Raw genomic sequence first — 19,707 nt, 5'->3', positions numbered from 1 at the left:
GATTTGATACTCCTTTAGAGTGGTTTGAAAGCTTCCAAGTTTTTGTATTTCTTTTGTTTATTTTAGTTGCATTTCCCTCTAGCTTCTCAGCGAATTTCTTTTTGAAGAGTTCCAGCCTGTTTTAGTTGCGCTAGGGGGACATAGGTTTGTGCACGTCTGAGCTTGAACTACTTAGGGATGGGGTGAGAGTGGGAATAGTGGGGAGAAAGCAGAGGCTGGGTGTGCTGGTGCAGCTGGAGTTCAGGGGAGACCTGGTAAAGCTGAGATAGGAGCAAGATAGGAGGGAGAGTTGTGTGTGCCATCTTTTCTCCATCTCGATTATTCTTTTATCATCCTCTTTCCATTCACATATGGAGAAACTGAAGGTCAAGGCAGTGCCTTGACTTGTCTCTTGCATCTAGCAGCAGGTGTTAGCAAGGTTAGTTCTGTTTTGCCAGATCACTGGGCCTGGAGCCCAGGCTTGAGCTGTCACATTGAGACCTCTCCTTTTAGCATGTTTCTCTCCTTAGAAGAATGCATTCTTGTGTTCATTCGTATGTTTATGTTAGCAAGTTTTTGTTAACTTACATTCATCCCTGTGCTGGGTATGCTGTGTGCGTGGGGGCTGGGGGACGGGCAGAAGACGACACTGTGATTCCCTTGCATCATAGTGCCTCATGGGGAGGATGAACCATGAACTCTATCTCACGGGTGCCCTCATGTAAAGCCCATGCAAAGGAATATTAAGGTGGCATGCTGGTACTTATATCATTCTCTAATGAATAGCTATCCCCATCCTTTTAAGACTTGTGGCACACTGTTATTGTTTGATTTCACAGCATCCACCCCACTCTGCAAAAAAAGGAAAAAAGTTCCATATGGCAGATATTTTTAAAATCAAAGTGAATTGAAAAATTATTCTGTTTTTAGAATTATCCTGCACATCTAGGGTGCAACGAGACAGGCATTCTCATATGCTGCAGATGGATGGGCGTGCAAATTGATACAATCTGTCTGGGAAGCATTTTGACAATAAGCAATATGGGCTTTAAGGATTCATACCCTTTGATCCAGTAATTCCACTTTGCTTAGAGTTTAGTTAAAGGAAATAATCAGAGTTATACAAATTACTGTAGAAGGATTTTCAGCACGTCATTTTTTTCTTTTTCCTTTTTTTCTTTTTAATATGGGCCTAGCTATTTTAATGCCAGCAACTTCATATATTACTGCTCAGACTTCAACATGTTTTTCTTTTTTTCTTTCTGTTTGAGAAATTAATTTTAATGCATGTATATATTCTTTTTTTAAAAAGATTTTATTTATTTGAGAGAGAGAGCAAGAGAATGGGGGGAGGGGCTGAGGGAGAGGGAGAGAATCTCAAGCAGACTCTAGGTGAGCCTGGAGCCCAACTCTTGGGGTTCAGTCTCACTACCCTGAGATCATGACCTGAGTTGACACCAAGAGTAGGACGCTCAACCGACTGAGCCACCCAGGTGCCCCAACAAATGTATTTATTCTTGAGGAGGGGAGGTGGAAATTGGGATTGGGGTGGTGATCAGAGGGGATTTAAGCTTTATCTGTAATATTTTAAGTTTTTTCATGCAACACCATTTAAATAGTAAAAACCCAGAGGCCACTTAAATGCCCTACAGTATGGAATGGTTAAATAAATTATGGTATGTGCATATGAGGGAATATTATATTGCCAATATTAATATTTTTGGAAGAGAAATTAACAACCATGGAAAAATGTTCACCATATAGTGTTAAGTGAAAAATACAGGGTACAAAATTATATTTATAATATGATCTCAAGTTTTTAAAAATCACGAATGTTTATTCACCTGTTAAGGAAATACACCAAAATGCATGGATATTCCTGAATTGAGAGACTGTCGGTGATTTTTATTTTTTCTTATATATATCTTCTGTTTTTTCCAAACTTTTTACAATAAGCATACATTACTCTTATTTTTAAATGAGTATTATTTTTTTTAAAGATTTTATTTATTCATTTGAGACACAGATACAGAGAGAGAGAGAGAGAGAGAGAGCATGAGCAGTGGGAGAGGCAGAGGGAGAGGGAGAGGCAGACTCCCCGCTGAGCCAGGAGCCCGATGTGGGGCTCGATCCCAGGACACTGGGATCATGACCTGAGCTGAAGGCAGACGCTTAACCATCTGAGCCACCCAGGCACCCCGAAATGATTATTTTTCTGATTCTAAGTATTACCAGTCTTTTTTTCATGCATATATTTTATTTTTGCAAGATAGAATGTACACTAGTTGCTTTCTAGTGTACACTTTCATTGTGCAATATATTGTGACTGTTGTCCTGAGTCTTCATTCACTTGTCTATATCATTTTAAATGGTTGCATAATATTCCATCCTATGCATGTATCATAATTTACTTAACCAACCCCCTATTGTGACACTGAGGTTATTTTCAGGTTTTCACTATTAAAAGGGACTCTGTGACAAATATCCTTGTGTTAACATCTTTTGTGTATCTCTTTGTAATTTTGTTAAATTCTTAGAAATAGAATTGCAGGGTCAAAAAATATATGCCTTTAAAGTTTTGGGAGCCACTGCTTTATTGCTTACTGATAATGTATAAAAATACCTTCTTCCCGTCCTTGCCAACACTGGGTATTTTTATTCTTTTTAGTATTTGTTAATATAGTAGGAGGTAACAGTATCTTTGTGTTGATTTTTATGTCTTTGATTCTTAGTGAATTTGAATGTTTTCATTTCATATATTTATATATTTTTTAGCCATTTTTATTTCTTTTATGAATGTTTTTCTTTGTAATCTGCCAAAAATGTGAAGAAACCTTTTTTCACATTTGCACAAAAGAATTGCATGGCATTCAGCAGAATTTGACACGACACTCTTTGATGTTGAGAGTGCCCTCAGGCAATGCTAGTCTGGAGAAAACAGTGGGCCTAGGGAACTGGTGATTGCTCCCACTGCTTTTGGAGAAGTGGTGAGACTTTGGGGCTCAAATAATGGCTGGCAGTGATATTAACTGTCTTTACTGATCTACAGAAGCTACCAATGGTGCAGTGCCCCAGGGCCAGCGACCGCCTCCTCGTATCAAGAATTTCCAGATCAACAACCAGATTGTGAAGCTGAAATACTGTTATACCTGCAAGATCTTTCGGCCTCCCCGGGCCTCCCATTGCAGCATCTGTGACAACTGTGTGGGTGAGTAAAACCAAAGGGGCTCTGTCTGGGGGGAAAGGCTGAGCTGAAGGAGAGGGTCAGGGTTATTTTTCTAGGGAAAAATCAGTAGGGGTGGGAAGATAGGTTTCTATAGGAAATAAGCTAGATTTAGTTAGGAAACTTTAGATAGGAAACATGCTTCTGAACAACTGTAAATCAACTGTACTTCTGTAGTAGATCAAACCATAATTTAAATATCCTCTAGTCTAAAATTTATTTAAAAAAACCTTTTTGGTAAATGGGGAAGTAAACTTTACCTGTTTTTCAAATCTGGATTTGTTTCAAGTGGAGCCCACCTTACGTAGGGGGAGGAGAAATCTAGTCCACTGGAGGGCAGCATCGGGGAAGGAAGGGATATGTAAGAAGTAGTGTTACCAAAGAAGAAAGTTGCTAGCATTTATTGAGTTCCTACTATATCCCAGGCACTGTGCTAAGTGCTTTCCCTTTCTCTCATTTAAGACTCGTAAGAACCCCATGCGATAGGTATTATCCCCTTTTTACAGATGAGGAAATAGGTGAAGCACCTTTATGCAGGTTCATGTAATTAATGTGAGATGAAACTGGAGCAGGTCTGATTCCAAAACTGTCACTTCATCTTTCTCTGCTGATGCTGCAAGGGTGGCAGGTGTGCATAATACATGGGTCTGTGCTTCTATCTGGGTATATGTGGCTTAATTGTAATCACTGCCTAGTGTGTGCTGAACCCTGGGAAAGATCAGAAACAGGCAGTAAATATGTCTGTTGATAGGCATATATGTGCAACTCCTTACTTTACCAATAAACATACTTCCTTTTTTAAAGATTTAATTTTTTTATTTGAGAGAGAGAGCTCGAGTGCACATGCGTGCAGGGTAGGGGGATGGGGGGGAGGAGCAGAGTTGGGGGTGGGGAGAGGAATAAACAGACTCTGCACTGAGCACAGAGCCCAGCACAGGGTTTGGGACTCGATCCCAGGACCCTGAGATCATGACCTGCACCAAAACCAAGAGTCAGACGCTTAACTGACTGAGCCACCCAGGCTCCCCAAGCATACTTCTAGCACTCTTTGTATATGCCGTGGAACATGCCTGACTGAGTACATTGCTTTCTTCTTATTAGCCAATTCTTTAGGCAAATGTTGGGAAGATAAAGCTTACTTTATATGGTAAAAATCTGTATGTAGATAGGACTTTTATAAATTAAAACTATTTTTTTTATTTTTTAAAATATTTTATTTATTTATTTGACAGGGAGAGACACAGCAAGACAGGGAACACAAGCAGGGGGAGTGGGAGAGGGAGAAACGGGCTTCCCGCTGAGCAGGGAGCCTGATGTGGGCCTCAATCCCAGAATCCCAGGATCATGACCTGGGCCAAAGGCAGACGCTTAACGACTGAGCCACCCAGGCACCCCAAAACTTGTTTTAAATTAGCTAGGAAACTTGATATTTCAAGAAGGTCTGATATGAAGGTTTTCATAAAGAATTCCCTCTCCTTATTAATATTCTTAAATATAAAGAACTCATGCAATTTGATTTTTTTTAAAGATTTTATTTATTTATTTGATAGAGAGAGACACAGTGAAGAGGGAACACAAGCAGGGGGAGTGGGAGAGGGAGAAGCAGGCTTCCTGCTGAGCAGGGAGCCTGATGTGGGGCTCGATCCCAGGACCCCGGGATCATGACCTGAGCCGAAGGCGGATGCTTAACAACTGAGCCACCCAGGCACCCCTGATTTTTAAAAAGAAGCATTAACATTCCAGTAGAAATATGGACAGTTCGTAAAACAGGAAATATAATTAACTAGTTAACATGAAAAAGGGTCATCCCTACTAAACATCAAAGAAATAAAAATTAAAACGGGATCTTTTTAAATTTAGAACATTAGCAAATAAAACCTGATAATGCTTAGTCCTACCGTGACAGGAGTGTAAATTGGAACAAACTTTTTGGAAGACAACCTGGTGAGATTCATAAAAGCTTTATAATATGTATACCCTTTGATGCCAGTGATTCCCTTTCTAGGAATCTATCCTAAGAAAATAATCAGGGATGTGATAAAAGAGTTAGGTATGGAAATATTTACCTCAGGATTATTATAATGATGAAAAATTGGATAAACCCAATTGTCCACCTGTAGATAAGTGGTCAAATAAATTGTGGGACATTCATGCAATAGACTTACGGGAAAAACTCAAATCAGAAAGCTAAATGAAATAAAATAGGAGATAGGCTATATATATAGTGTGATCTTAGTTACACATTTGAAAAAATACATGTAAAGATATATGCAAGGTAACACACCAAGATGCTTATGCTTGTAGTTTATTATCTATAGGTTGTGGAATTATGAGTGATTTTGTTTCCTTCATTTTTCTTCTTTCTTTTTTTCAAGGTTTCTACGATGAGCATGTATTAATTATATTATCAGAAAAAGTGTGATTTAAAATACAGTAGGGGTGCCTGTGGCTCAGTCAGTTAAGCATCCAACTCTTGATTTTGGCTCAGGTCATGATCTCAGGATCGTGAGGTCAAGCTCTGTGTAGGGCTCTGTGCTCAGCATGGAGTCTGCTTGAGATTCTCTCTCTTCCTCTCCCTCGGACCTTCCCCCCACTCTCTTTCTCTTTAAAATAAATAAAATCTTAAAAAAATAAAAATAAAATACAGTAAAAATATATCTGTGTAAATCTACAGTTTCCAATGTTTTTATGTGGCAGGTTTGCTTAAAGAGTAACTCTCCATTTTCCTGGTGTCTCATCATCATCTTCTTCCTATAAGGATACCATCTGACAGGATTAGGGCCCTACCCTTATGACCTCATTTAACCTTAGTTACCTCCTTAGAAACCCTGTCTCCAAATATAGTCACATTGGGGGTTAGAGCTTCAACATATAAATTTGGGGGGGGACACAATTCTGTCCATAACAATACCAAAAAGAATTGAAAATAGATAGTCAAACATTTTTGTATGTCAGTGTGCATGGCAGTATTGTTCACAGTAGCCAAAAGATGGAAACAACCCAAGTATCCATCAACAGATGAATGGATAAACAAAATGTGGTATATCCGTACAATGGAATATTATTCAGCCATAAGGAGGAATGAAGTGCTGATATATGTTACAATGTGGATGAATCTTGGAAACATTATGCTAAATGAAAGAAGCCAGACAGAAAAAGTCAAATATTGTATGATTCCACTTACATGAAATATCTAGAATAGGCATAGAGACAGAAAGATTAGAGGTTACCAGGGTCTGGGGGAAGGGGAAAGTGGAGAGTTACTCTTTAATGGGTACAGAGCTTCTCTTTGGAGGTGGTGAAAATTTTTGGAAATAGGTAATGGTGATGGTTGCACAACATTGTGAATGTAATTAATGCCACTAAATTTTACACTTAAAATGAATATTCAAATTGCATGTTATATATTTTACCACAATAAAAACTCTAATAAAAAATTACTGAATTTAGGGGCACCTGGGTGGCTCAGTCGTTAAGCGTCTGCCTTCGGCTCAGGTCATGATCCTAGGGTCCTGGGATCGAGCCCCGCATCAGGCTCCCTGCTCAGCGGGAAGCCTGCTTCTCCCTCTCCCAGTCCCCCTGCTTGTGTTCCCTCTCTCACTGTGTCTCTCTCTGTCAAATAAATAAATAAAATCTTTAAAAAAAAATTTAAAAAAATTACTGAACTTAAATTTCTGTGCACATCTCTATTTCCTTATGAGAAATTATTGAAAATGGATTTATTTTGCCAAAGGGGTGTGAGCCTTATTATGGCTGTTGATACACACCGCCAAACTGCTTTTCAGAAAGACTCTCTCAATTTATACTCCCACAAAGAGTATATTAGTGTCCATTTTAAGCTATTATCACCAGCACTGGATATTGTTTTTTTATATTCTTATTTTGATGGGCAAAAATTGTACTAGTATTGCACTGAATTATTAATGAATCTGAAAACATTTAAATATATGTTTATGTGGTATTTGTTAACTGTTTTGCCCTTTGACTATTTGTAATTTGTTATTGATTTATAAGGATTTCTCATATACTAAGGTCTAAAATTTACATATATTTCTGTTGGTTTTCTCCTGTTTAATATTCTTTTATAGTATTTTTAACATATTTAAGCTATTTTTTAAGGTTTATGGAGTCAAATATATTTTTCTTTAATATCTGTGTTTTCTTTCATTACTTTTATGGTTACTTAGAAAATACTTGTCTATACAGTGGATAAATGTTCATCCATTCTTTTTTTTTAAAGACTTATTTATTTACTTTAGAGAGAGCGAGCAGGAGCAGGAGGGGCAGAGGGAGAGAATCTCAAGCAGACTCCGCACTGAGTGCGGAACCTGACTCGAGGCTTGATCTCATGACCCTGAGATCACAACCTGAGCCAAAACCAAGAGTTGGCCCTCAACTGGCTGTGCCACCCAGGCACCCCTCATCTATTCTTTATAATTATTTTATGGTTATATTTTGTTTTTACATTGATTTTTTAATTTTTTTAGAGAGGTAGAGAGAAGGGGGGGAAGAGGGGCAGAGGGAGAGGGAGAGAGAGAATCTTAAGCAGGCTCCATGCCCAGCTCAGAGCCCAATGTAGGACTGGATCTCACAACCCTGAGATCATGACCTGAGTGGAAATCAAGAGTCAGACACTTAACCGACTGAGCCACCCAGGTGCCCCTGTAGTTTTATCATTTTTTTTAAAAAAACTAGAGGCTAAGAAAAACCATACTACTCATTTTTTAAAATTTCCTTGGCTATTTTTTCACCTACTTATTCTTCCTGAACTTAGTAAGTCCACCTAAGATTTTTCTTTGGAAAAGCAAAGTCTCTGTTGTCAACTGACAGTGAGGCAGTTCACTTGACCCCTCAGTGCCTTAGTTTCTTCAACTGCAATGTGAGGACAAGAATATCTTCTTTTGCTTGACTTCCAGGGTGATTGTGGGGATCAAATGAGATGACTGAAAACATTCTGAAAAAGTGAAAAATAGAAACCAGTGTTTTTTTTATAATTGAAATCGGCAGTGATCCTGGGGGTCTTTAAATTAGGTACTATGTGGATGGCATGTTGTGCTTTGTTTTGGAGGCTTTGGCACTGGACTCTCTTTCTCCCACAGAGCGCTTCGACCATCACTGCCCCTGGGTGGGGAATTGTGTTGGAAAGAGGAACTACCGTTACTTCTACCTCTTTATCCTCTCTCTCTCCCTCCTCACGATCTATGTCTTCGCCTTCAACATCGTCTATGTGGCTCTCAGTGAGTATGCAGGGCAGTGTCTGTTGGTGAAAGGTGGGAGAAGACTTAAGGAGAGCTGAGGGGAGTGGCTGGGTTTCTTGGTGGGACTTTACTATTGCAAAGGCACCCTAGGACCAATTAGAAATGAATACTACTCTGCTCTCGAGCAGAGCTCCAAACCTCAGCTCACATCAATCCGTATTCCTGAGCGTGTTGGCCTTTTCACTGGCCTTCTGCTGAAGACTGAGGCTCTGATTACTGGTCTGTATCCAGAGTAGTGGGCATTTCTGAGGTGATCCCAAAGACTGCATACTTTCTTCTTCTGTCTTATAAGACCTGCTCTGTGCCAGGTGGTAGAAGGGGGTTATACTAGAGAAATGCCTTTCAGTAGCTCATGGTCTACTTTGGGAGACAGAAAATACACACCCACATGTGTGCATATGCATGTGTGCATGTGCATGCGTGCACACACACACACCAAATCACCCTAAAGACAGATGGGATGTGGAGTTAAAAGAGGCTTCTTGATCAAGAGATGAGTTCTCAGCTGGATTTTGAACAAAGGAGGTACACGGATTGGTGAGGAGAAAGGATTTTTCTTAGATATTTCTGATTTCTTTCATCTATGAATGAATATTCCCCATCCATGGCCATAGTTGGGGGCTCGGGGAAAGGGAGAGGAGCAGGAAGCTTGGCTTCTGCCAGACTCTGTAGTCCAGTGCCAGGTCGTCCCGCAGTGAAAATGTAAACTCTTCAGTGAGGATACTGCCAGCTTGTAGGTGAGAGTCCCTTGTCTGAGTGAGGGCTAATCTCTTGCCAGCTTGTAACAATGGATAGGGAGGGAAGGAAATGAGTGGGTACTAGGATAAGTGTGCATTTTTTACTAAAGTCATTGATTTTTCTTTCTACTTGTCCTCCCAATTTAACAGAATCCTTGAAAATTGGCTTCCTGGAGACGTTGAAAGAAACTCCTGGAACATATCCTCCCCTGGCAGTATGTCCCTGTGACTCCCTCTTAAACTACTTTCGAGTAGGCGTTCTCTCTGCATTTCTCCCACCGTCTCGTTTTTTAGATGTTAGAGAGTGCCAAGATCTGAAATTAAAAAAAATATATAGTCTTAATGATAGCAACCGGAATGGAAGATGGCCAGGGCTTAAATGGAGGTTTTTCCCTCAGCCCATTCTCCACTGCCTCCCTCACAAGTCCTTCTGATCCCGGGCTCAGCCTGTGTTTGTTTCAGTACACCCCTTATGTCGCTTGACCAAAGTCCTCCCTTTCTGTTACAGCTCAGGCTTATTTTGTACAGCAGTTGCATTTCTGAAAAGGAGATTCAGATGGGGTTTCTGTAAGTCACGTTCTGTTTTTCCCACCAAATTTTCATTTATAAGGTTTATTTTTTGATGGATTTCCCACTGGCAGTGATGGCCAACATTATTTAGCTTTGGCCCTCTTCTAAACGTTCTCTTCAAAGAACTAATGATGAATAAACAAACACTTAAAAATGCCAGAAATGTTAGAGAGCTACTCGTAGTGAATAAAGAGGAGTCCTTCACCTTTCATATATGCAGCGAGTTTAGAATTCATCTGTTGTTATATATGGATACTTGGCCACTTGTGGTATATGTTCTGAGAGGTAAAGATGGTGTGATTGGCGCCATGAGTATGGGCTGAGGCCTTGAGTCCCTGGTGTAGCTTCTTCAACATTCCTTAGCATCACCTCACTGTTCTAGAAGTGCTCATTTGCTTCTTCACACTCTGGTCCGTCGTGGGACTGACTGGATTTCACACTTTCCTCGTGGCTCTCAACCAGACAACCAATGAAGACGTGAGTCAACTTTCCCTTTTCCTCATCACATATTCTTTCTCTCCCCAAAACCTATTCTCTCATTACCCGCTTGAGAACTGAGTCTCCAGGGCTTGGGAGGTCGAGGCAGACAGAAACCTGGCTTGGGAGATTGTTAAATCCAATGCGTGGAAGAGAAAGCACACTGCTTTGTTTGGAGCTGAGTGCCTATTGAGAATTGGAAAGAAGGGGTTCAGTGGTTGAATGGGTACAAGGTCTTCAGCTGTTCAAAGGTCCTTAAAGGCTAGTTAGTGCCTCTGGATTTGGAATGGAGAGGGGCAGTTGCACTGAATAAATCCCTGCTTTTTAAAACTTACCAATTAATCCATGCTCATTGTAGAAAATCAGAAAATACAGATGAGTAAAACATGGCAAATAAGTCCCTGTAACTTTACCTCCTTGATGTCACCATGGTTTTTTTTTTTTTTTTAAGTTTTTATCTAAATTCACCATTGTTAATGGTATGATTTGTAGTCTTCCAGACTTGTTCCCATGTTTGTTTAGATGAATATATATTTCGTATTTTTAATTGAAAATAATACATACTGTTCAGCCTCTGATTTTTCACTCAATTGTGAACATTTTTCCATGGCTAGGCAGGTATTTCTTTTTTTCCTGTTGTGGTAAAATATACATAATATAAAATGTACCATCTTAGCTATGTTTAAATGTAGAATTCAGTGGCAGGAAGTACATTCATGTTGTTGTGCTACCATCACCACTATCCATCTCCAGAGCTTTTCATCTTTCCATGCTGCAAGTATTTCTGCAACATAATTTTTACTATAAGCCTTGGCTTTTATCTTGCAGATCAAAGGCTCATGGACAGGGAAGAATCGTGTCCAGAATCCCTATAGCCATGGCAACATTGTGAAGAACTGCTGTGAAGTGCTGTGTGGCCCCTTGCCCCCCAGGTACTCAGAGGACTAGAAGATACTGGGATTCTTGGGACAAGCAATTCAACCTGATCCTATTACCTGGCCTGATGCATTCTTTTTCTTTTTCTTTTTTTTTTTTTTTAAATTGGAGAGAGAAAGCAAGAGCGGGGTAGGAGAGGGGTAGAGGGAGAGGTAGAGAGAGAGAATCCTGAAGCAGATTCCCCACTGAGCGGGGAGCCTGACATGGGGGCTCAATCCCAGGACCCTGAGATCATGACCTGAGCCAAAATCAAGAGTTGGATGCTCAACTGCCTGAGCCCCCCAGGAGCCCTTGATGCATTCTTCTGAATGTGGCCTTTTGGGGTCAAATGGGTCTTCCTGGGGATTATCCCTTGGTGCCATATCTACACAGACCACAGACCACAGGCTAGTTGTTTTGAAGGGATGACCTTTCATTCTTATTTCATTTGTTTGTTCCCTGCTTAATGTGGTGTTCCCTGGTCTGTGGAAGAAAAAACTGAATGGAAGACAGGAGACATGTGTTAGGAAACACTAGGCTTCTAAAGGTCAGGTTTATGTTTTCTAGTACACACAATGAGGTTCTGGGGGTGGGTGGGTGGAGGGGTGAATACAAAATGCTTTATTAACAGTCCTCTCTCTTTCAGTGTGCTGGACCGAAGGGGTATTTTGCCACTGGAGGAAAGTGGAAGTCGACCTCCCAGTACTCAAGAGACCAGTAGCAGCCTTTTACCACAGAGCCCAGTAAGTATTCCTGATGTAATGGCTGAGTCAGTGATAGAAGGTGTAGGCTAAATTTACACCTTTGAGATATAATTAGGCAATTTCATGTCCAGTCGTTCCAGCTTCTCTGTCTCTGCTTCTGCCCTGACATTGTCTTCAGATCTTTGTGCCCTTGAGGTAGATTAAGCACAGTCACTGTGCTAGGTGCTAGGGATATGCCAGTGAACAAGGCAAACAATGTCCCTGCTCTCAAGGAGCTCGTTGTCTAGTGGGGATGAGAGACAAGAATACAGGCCATTGCTCAATGTTATGAAAAGTGCCTTGAGGAGGGAAGCATAAAATGCTATCAGAGCAAAGATAGGGGTCAGGACAGTGGGTTAGAATTAATGGAGGGGTTACCTTGGTGGAAGGGGGCTTCCTCCCTAGCATATGCAGATGTTGTGGAAAATCTCCCAGCTGTCTTGCTCAGGATATACTTTACAAAGCATGTTCCTAAAAAGTTACTATTTGACAATTTTTAAAGATTTTATTCATTTATTTATTTGAGAGAGAGAGCATGAACAAGGAGAGGAGCAGAGGGAGGAGACTTCCCACTGAGCAGGGAGCCCGATGCGGGGCTCAATCCCAGGACCCTGAGATCATGACCTGAGCCGAAGGCAGACGCTTAACCAACTGAGCCACCCAGGCACCCCTTGACATTTCTTTTTTTTTTTTTTTAATAATAGCTTTATTGAGCTATAATTCACACATTATAAAATCCCTATTTAAAATGTACAATTCACTGGTTTGTAGTATATTCACAGATTTGTGCAATCATCACAACAATCAGTTTTAAAAACATTTTCATGATCCCTCACCAAACCCCTGTACCCATCAGCAGTCACTCTCTCTTTCTTCCTAGTTCCCCCAACCCCATCCTTAGGCAACTATTAATCTACTTTCTTTTGCTATAGATTTTCCTCTTCTGTACATTCCTTATAAATGGAATCATATCATGTGTGGTCATTTATGACTGGCTTCTGTTATTTGACATAATATTTTCAAGGTTCATCCATGTTGTCTCATGTAGCAGTACTTCATTCCTTTATATGGCCGAATAATATTCCCTTATATGGATAGTACCACATTTTATGTATATATTCCTCCACTGATAGCCATTTGGGTTCTTTGCACTTTTTGATTATTATGAATAATGCAGCAATGAACTTGCCTGTGCAAGTTTTTGCGTAGACACATATGCATTCATTTGTCTTGGCTGTATACCCAGGAGTGAAATCACTAGGTCATATAATAACTCTATGTTTAACCTTTTGAGTACCTGGTGGACTGTTTTCCAAAGTACCTGCAACCCTTCTACATCCCCCACCAGGAGTGTATGAGGGTGTCAGTTTCTCCACATTCTTGGCAACACTTGTCATTATTATTTGACATTTTGGTTCTAGCCATCCTAGTGGGTAATGTAGTGGTATCTCATTATGGTTACGGTTACAATTTGCATTTCCCTAATGATGTTGAGCATTTTGTCATGAGCTTATTGGCCATTTGTATATCTTCTTTGGAGAAGTGTCTATTCAGATCCTTTATCTATTTTTAAATTGGGCAATTTGATTTTTTTTTTTTAATTGTTGAGTACCAAGAATTCTTTATATATTCTCTGTGTTAGTCCCTTATCAGATATATGATTTGTAAATATTTTCTCCCATTCTGTGGGTTGTCTTTTCACTTTCTTGATGGTGTCCTTTAAAGCACAAAAGTTTAAATTTTGATGTAGTCCAATGTATCTATTTTTTTCTTTTGTTTCTTGGGCTTTTGTTGTCAGATCTAATAAACCATTGTCTAATCCAAGGTCACGAAGACTTATGCCTCTGTTTTTTCTAAGAATTTTATAGTTTTAGCTCTTATGTTTAGATCTTTGATCCATTTTGAACTAATTTGTATATATGGTGTGAGGTAGGGGGTTCAAATTCTTTCTTTTGCATGTGGATATCCAGTTGTCTCAGTACCCTTTGTTGAAAAGACGATTTTTTCCCCATTGAATTGTCTTGGCACCCTTGTCAAGAATCAGTTGACTGTAGGGCACCTAGGTGGCTCAGTCATTAAGTGTCTGCCTTAAGCTCAGGTCATGATCCCAGGGTCCTGGGATCGAGCCCCACATCGGGCTCCCTGCTCAGCAGGAAGCCTGCTTCTCTCTCTCTCACTCCCCCTGCTTGTGTTCCTGCTCTTGCTATCTCTCTCTGTTAATGAATAAATAAATAAATAAAAAATCAATTGACTGTAAATGCAAGAGTTTGTTTCTGGACCCTCAATCTTATTTCATTGATCAGGATCTCTATTCTTGTGCCAGTATCACACCGTCTTGGTTATTGTAGTGTTGTAGTAAGTTTTGAAATTAGGAAGTGTGAGTAGTACAAATTTATTCTTTATTTATTCAATTGTTTTGGCTGTTCTGGGTCCCTTGAATGTCCCTATGCATCTTGGGATCAGCTTGTCTGTTTGCAAAGAAGCCAACTGGAATTTTGATGGGGATTGCATTGAATCTATAGATCAATTTTTGGAGTATTGTCTTTCTAACAAGATTAAATCTTCTGAACTATTAACATGGGCTGTCTTCATTTGTTTAGGTCTTCTTTAATGTATTTTTCAGAGTATAAGTTTTTTTTAATTTTATTTATTTAGAGGGTGCACACGTGAGCAGGGGGAGGGGCAGAGGAAGAGGGAGAGAGAATCTCAAGCAGACTCTTTGCTGAGCACAGAACCAATGCGGGGCTTCATCTTTTGACCCTGAGATCATGACCTGAGCTGAAATTAAGAGTCAGACGCTTAACCAACTGAACAACCCAGGCGCCCCTAGTATAAGTTTTTGGTTTTTTTTTTAAGTTTTATTTATTTAAGTAATCTCTACACCCATCGTGGGGCTCAGACTCATGACTCAAGATCAAGAGTCACATGCTTCTCCAACTGAGCCAATCAGGTGCCCCCGGAGTATAAGTTTTTTACTTCTTTTGTTACATTTATTCGTAAGTATTTTATTCTTTTTGATATTATTGCAAATGAAATTATTTTCCTAATTACATTTTTGGATTGTACATTGGGAGTATATAGAAATTCAGTTGATTTTTGTATACTGATCTTGTATCTTGAAACCTTGCTGAACTTGTTTATTCTAATAGATTTTTAGTAGATTTGAACTTTCTTTTCAAATAGAATCCTACTTTTAAAAAAGTGAATGATTTCTGTAAAGTCAGTTGTTCTCTACTTTGCCTTTCCTAAATTTTGAATTTTCTTTTTTTGAAGTAAAGCAAACTCTTGTTTATATATTATTATCATCATTTTAATATCATTTTTCTGATGAATCTGACGTTAAATCATAACAATCTAGGGGCGCCTGGGTGGCTCAGTCATTGGGCATCTGCCTTCGGCTCAGGTCATGGTCCCGGGGTTCTGGGATCGAGCCCCGCGTTGGGCTCCCTGCTCGGTGCGGAGTCTGCTTCTCCCTCTGCCTCTGCCCCTCCCCTCCCCTGCTCATGCTTGCTTTCTCTCCCTCTCAAATAAATAAATAAAATCTTTAAAAAAAAATCATAACAATCTAGGTTAGTGATGCTAAGTTGAATGTAGGGAAGGATAGTATTTTAGAATCACTCGGGGCATTTTCCAACCACATATACCATCTGAAGATTTTGCCACCCCACCCTGTTTGGTTTAGAATCGCTGTTCTAGTGAGCTGTGTGTTAAGAGAAAAAAAAAGATTGAGAACCACTGGATCAGGCCTTGTTAGACAAGTTATGTTATAGCATTCTGTTGTGAAGGTGGGGTTTCTGTGTAATTATTTATGGTCCATTTTATTTTTATTTTGAATAATAAGGGAAACATCTGTCCACAACAGTGAAGAATAGAACTCACACTTCAGTTGCATTCTGTTGAGAAGACTGTAGTTCAGTCTTGGTTCCGAGTGTGGTGTCAGGGGCTGCATATCTGTAGCATCAGTGTGGTTGATGGGTTCAGAAGAAGAGTTCAGTGTCTGTGTATTATCTCCATTTGGATTTTAAGGGAGAGCTTTGCATTGAATTTGATTTGTTTTCCTTCTCAGGCCCCAACAGAACATCTGAGCCCAAATGAGATGCCAGAGGACACCAGCACTCCTGAAGAGATGCCACCCCCAGAGCCCCCAGAGCCACCACAGGAGGTGACTGAAGCTGAGAAGTAGCCTATCTATGGAAGAGACTTTTGTTTGTGTTTAATTAGGGCTGTGAGAGATTTAAGGGGAGAAGATAAACCTGAGACAGAGAGCAAGTGAGCTGTCCCTTTTACTGTTTTCCTTTGTCTTTATTCACCCAACTGCACACTGGCATTTTCTTGCTGCAAGCTTTTTTTAATTTCTGGACTCAAGGCAGTCACAGAAGATGTCAGTCACCTCTGGTAACTGGACAAATGGGTCTCTTAGGCCCTGGCACTGGCTTTCCATGGCCTCAGACACGGAGTCTCCTTGGACTCCCTTCTCTTTTCTCCAGATCCCAGCTCTCCTGCTTGGGGTCATTATTCCAATTCTGGGGTTAACGGTTCTTGAGACTGGTTCAAATCCTCTCAAGCTGCTGCATGTCCTGAGTCCAGAGGCAGTCACAGAGAACCCTGGCCGGGGAATCCTAACTGGATTCTTGGGGCCTTCAGAATTGAAGAGTGGGCTTGGAGGATTCTCCTGGCTACAAAGTGCCAACATTGCCAGCAAATCCTTTCAGGAACGGGGCAGGTAACTTCCACTTGTATTTATTCATGTAGCTTCTCCTTTGTCCCCTGCCCACTCTTAACACCCAAGCCCCACTCTTTTCCAGTTAGATATATGTAAGTAGTTACCGTAGAGATAACAATTCACATTTCTTGTAGACTGTCCAGAAACTTTTTAATACCTGTGCCATTCTTAGTAAGAATTGATGAGATGCCAACGGCATGGCCCCTCGCACTCTTTGTCTCATCTCTCCTTTCTCGTTAGCCCCTTTTGTTTTCCTTTTGACTCCTGCTCCCACTAGGAGCAGGAATGGCAGTAATAAAAGTCTGCACTTTGGTGGTTCCTTTTCCTCAGAGGAAGCCTGAGTGCTCACTTAAACACTACCCCCTCAGACTCCCTGTGTGAGGCCTGTACAGGCCCTGAATGCACAAGTGGGGAAACCAAGGCACAGAGAGGCTCTCCTCTCCTCTCCTCTCCCCCTATGTCCCCTCAAAGAAGAAAAAAAAAAGAATAACCAGTACTTCCATTAGGCCTCGGCTGAGTGAGGAGGGAAAGCCCAGCACTGCTGCCCTCCCGGGTAAACCCACTCCAAGGCCTTGGCCCACCTCGGGCTTGGTAACCACACAGGGGCTTTGTCCAAGCCCCGCTCTTCCAGCACTTCCACCGGCAGAGTCCCAGAGCCACTTCACCCTGGGGGTGGGCCGTGGCCCCCAGTCAGCTCTGCTCAGGACCTGCTCTATTTCAGGGAAGAAGATTTATGTATTATATGTGGCTATATTTCCTAAAGCACCTGTGTTTTTCTCTTTCTAAGCCAGGGTCCTGTCTGGATGACTTACGGGGAGGGGGGGGAAGTGTAAACCAGAACTTTTAATCTATTTGAAGGTGATTAAACTGTGTCTAATGCAAACTGCCTGCCTCCTCCTTCCCCCTTCCATTTCAAGAACCACCATGAGGTTGTGAATGTCTTTGTGTGGGGGGCTGGGGGTGGGGGTTGAAGGGGTTGCTTGTTACTACCCATACTCCCATTTCCTAGGGGGCCCTTGAGTTGGAGAGATAGCTCCCAAACTCTCCACTGATCTATATCACATTCTGGGCTGACGTTTACCTGATTCTGGGCTATGAAAAAAGGACTTTCAAGGCAATATACAGTGTTAGCAAGATTGGGAGGGTCGGAGGGGGTTATATTTACTTAAGAGAAAATGTTCTTTATTAGGATATTGTTTTTATGCAGAGGGATGCTGTTAATTGCAAATGAGTCTTAGTTATTAAAGCAGGCTCATCAGGGCCCCCTCTTGGAAATATTTTGTTAGTGATCTTTTACAAGCGATGGTATATATTTCTTTTTAAATGGTCTAAAGTCAAGACTCCTTACCAATAACTATCTCACCCTCCCCAGTTAATTAAAATTAATGAAATTTAGCTGCTTCTAGATTTTTCCATATGTCTTCCTATTTTCCTTGTAGCAGGGTTTGAGTGTAGCAATCCTTAAGGGGAGTGGGGAGACTGGCTCTGACTGACTCAGATTCCTCTCCTATCTGCTTCTACTTTCCCATTCTTTTTCTGGATCTCTCAGATTTATCCTTGTAGTTAGATTTTAGTTAGTACAAAATGAGGCCAAGCCTCGAGAGTTTGGAAGTTACTAGGTTTTTCCAGTTAACCTGACACTCAGATGAACCCCTTTTTAGTCAGTTCTCAGCCTACCCTGTCTCAGCCCATCTTTTCTCTTGGGTTATGACAGATTTCTCTCCTCACTCAACTTAACCTCAACCACTCTTCTGCTGACCCTGAGGTCTGTCAGAGAAGCTTTCTCTTTCTGAGATGAAGGGTAAACCTGGAAATCCCTTATCTCTAGTGTGAAATCAGTTTTTTAAAAGTTTCTGCTTTTTTCATATACTCCCTGTCCTCTTTCTTTTCCTTTATAAATCGTCTGTATTTAAGGCCTTGGCCTGAAGATCTGTCCCATTCATACTGTGCACCAGCTGGGACTGTCCCTAGTCTGAGTTACAGATCAGAGAGGAGACTGAAGAATTGGTCCTTCCCGGGGGAATAGGCCTTAAATTGTTCACTCTTTTCAATGGCTAACATTCTTTCCACCTCTCCCCTTCCTCTCCAACCCTTAAGTTTCCTATGCACCCCACTTCCCCAGGCCAGGGTGGCTGGCATGGATCCAAAACCCCTTTGGAGTGGTGGGATTTGGCTATTTGGGACCACTTCTTCATGTCCGTTTGGCTCCGGGGCCCTCTTTGCCCTAGTGGAGAGCATCATCTCCCCCTTTGCATTTTTTTTCCCAGTGGTAGATGTAGGTTCTAATCCTATAGCAGCTAAATTCCATTCTTCCTGCCCTGTCCTTCCTGCCTTTACCCTTAAGGTCCCTTTTCCTACTGACCAAATCTCTTTACCTTGTTGGGGAAAAAAGTATTTTGTTTTTAAATCTATTTTCTAACTTAAATGCAGTTTAATATGTAAATCTCTGCACTTTTGTGTGAACCTACAAATGTGTATGTGTGATAGGTTTTTCACTCTCTGGTATTTCTTAATAAAGAAATCTTTCTTTTTGGGGTGAAACCAATTAATGAAGGAGACTTGAATGGTTTTAGAAATACAGGGATGTCTGTTTCTTTGTGCTTCTGCCTCACTTCTTTACTTGTGCCTAGTGTGTGACCAGCCCCTCCCCCACCTTTTGACCCCCTTCCTTTGAGAGAGCCCTCAGCCTAGTGGAGCAGGGAGAGGGACCTGTCCTGTATCTGGTACTCCTCTGGGACTGCTTAGATTGGCTCAAGTGGTAACCTAGCAACCTAGCACCCCCTCTCTCCCCATGGTCTAGCCCTGTTAGTCCTTTTCTTCCAGCTCTGTTCATTTTACTTCTGAGGATGGGGCCAGGCTAGGGAAAATCACCAAGGGATCACAGTAAATGGTTTCAAAAAACTGACAATTTGTCCTTGTGCTTGGTGCTACTAAAGAAGAGCAATGCTTTCAATAATTCCAAAAGAATACATTCTAGGGGTGCTTGGGTGGCTCAGTTGGTTGAGCATCTGACTCTTGGTTTTGGCTCAGGTCATGATCTCAGGGTCGTGGGATCGAGCCCCGTGTTGGGCTGTGCCCTCAG

At 41.1% G+C, this 19,707-nt stretch overlaps 1 protein-coding gene across 2 annotated transcripts in view; it reads left to right on the top strand.

Annotated features, from left to right (window-relative positions):
- ZDHHC9 (zinc finger DHHC-type palmitoyltransferase 9) overlaps nt 1-19,574 on the top strand; it is a 33,694-nt gene extending 14,120 nt beyond the window's left edge. Inside the window, exons 4-10 of one of the 2 annotated variants that reach the window (XM_035008459.1) lie at nt 3,029-3,187; nt 8,302-8,439; nt 9,348-9,396; nt 10,142-10,244; nt 11,073-11,176; nt 11,806-11,902; nt 15,969-19,574. In XM_035008459.1, coding sequence (XP_034864350.1) covers nt 3,029-3,187; nt 8,302-8,439; nt 9,348-9,396; nt 10,142-10,244; nt 11,073-11,176; nt 11,806-11,902; nt 15,969-16,085 — 767 coding nt within the window. In that variant the 3' untranslated portion in view covers nt 16,086-19,574. The remainder of the gene's footprint in view (nt 1-3,028; nt 3,188-8,301; nt 8,440-9,347; nt 9,397-10,141; nt 10,245-11,072; nt 11,177-11,805; nt 11,903-15,968) is intronic. The other variant, XM_035008450.1, reaches the window with a different exon arrangement.
- Nucleotides 19,575-19,707: the final 133 nt, after the last annotated feature.

This window comes from Mirounga leonina, unplaced genomic scaffold (genome assembly GCF_011800145.1).
Source record: "Mirounga leonina isolate KUSES-001 unplaced genomic scaffold, KU_Mleo_1.0 Mir_101664, whole genome shotgun sequence".
Taxonomy (NCBI): Eukaryota; Metazoa; Chordata; class Mammalia; order Carnivora; family Phocidae; genus Mirounga; species Mirounga leonina.
The sequence above is the reverse complement of the archived record's forward strand: the minus strand, read 5'-3'. Positions and strand labels throughout refer to the sequence as shown.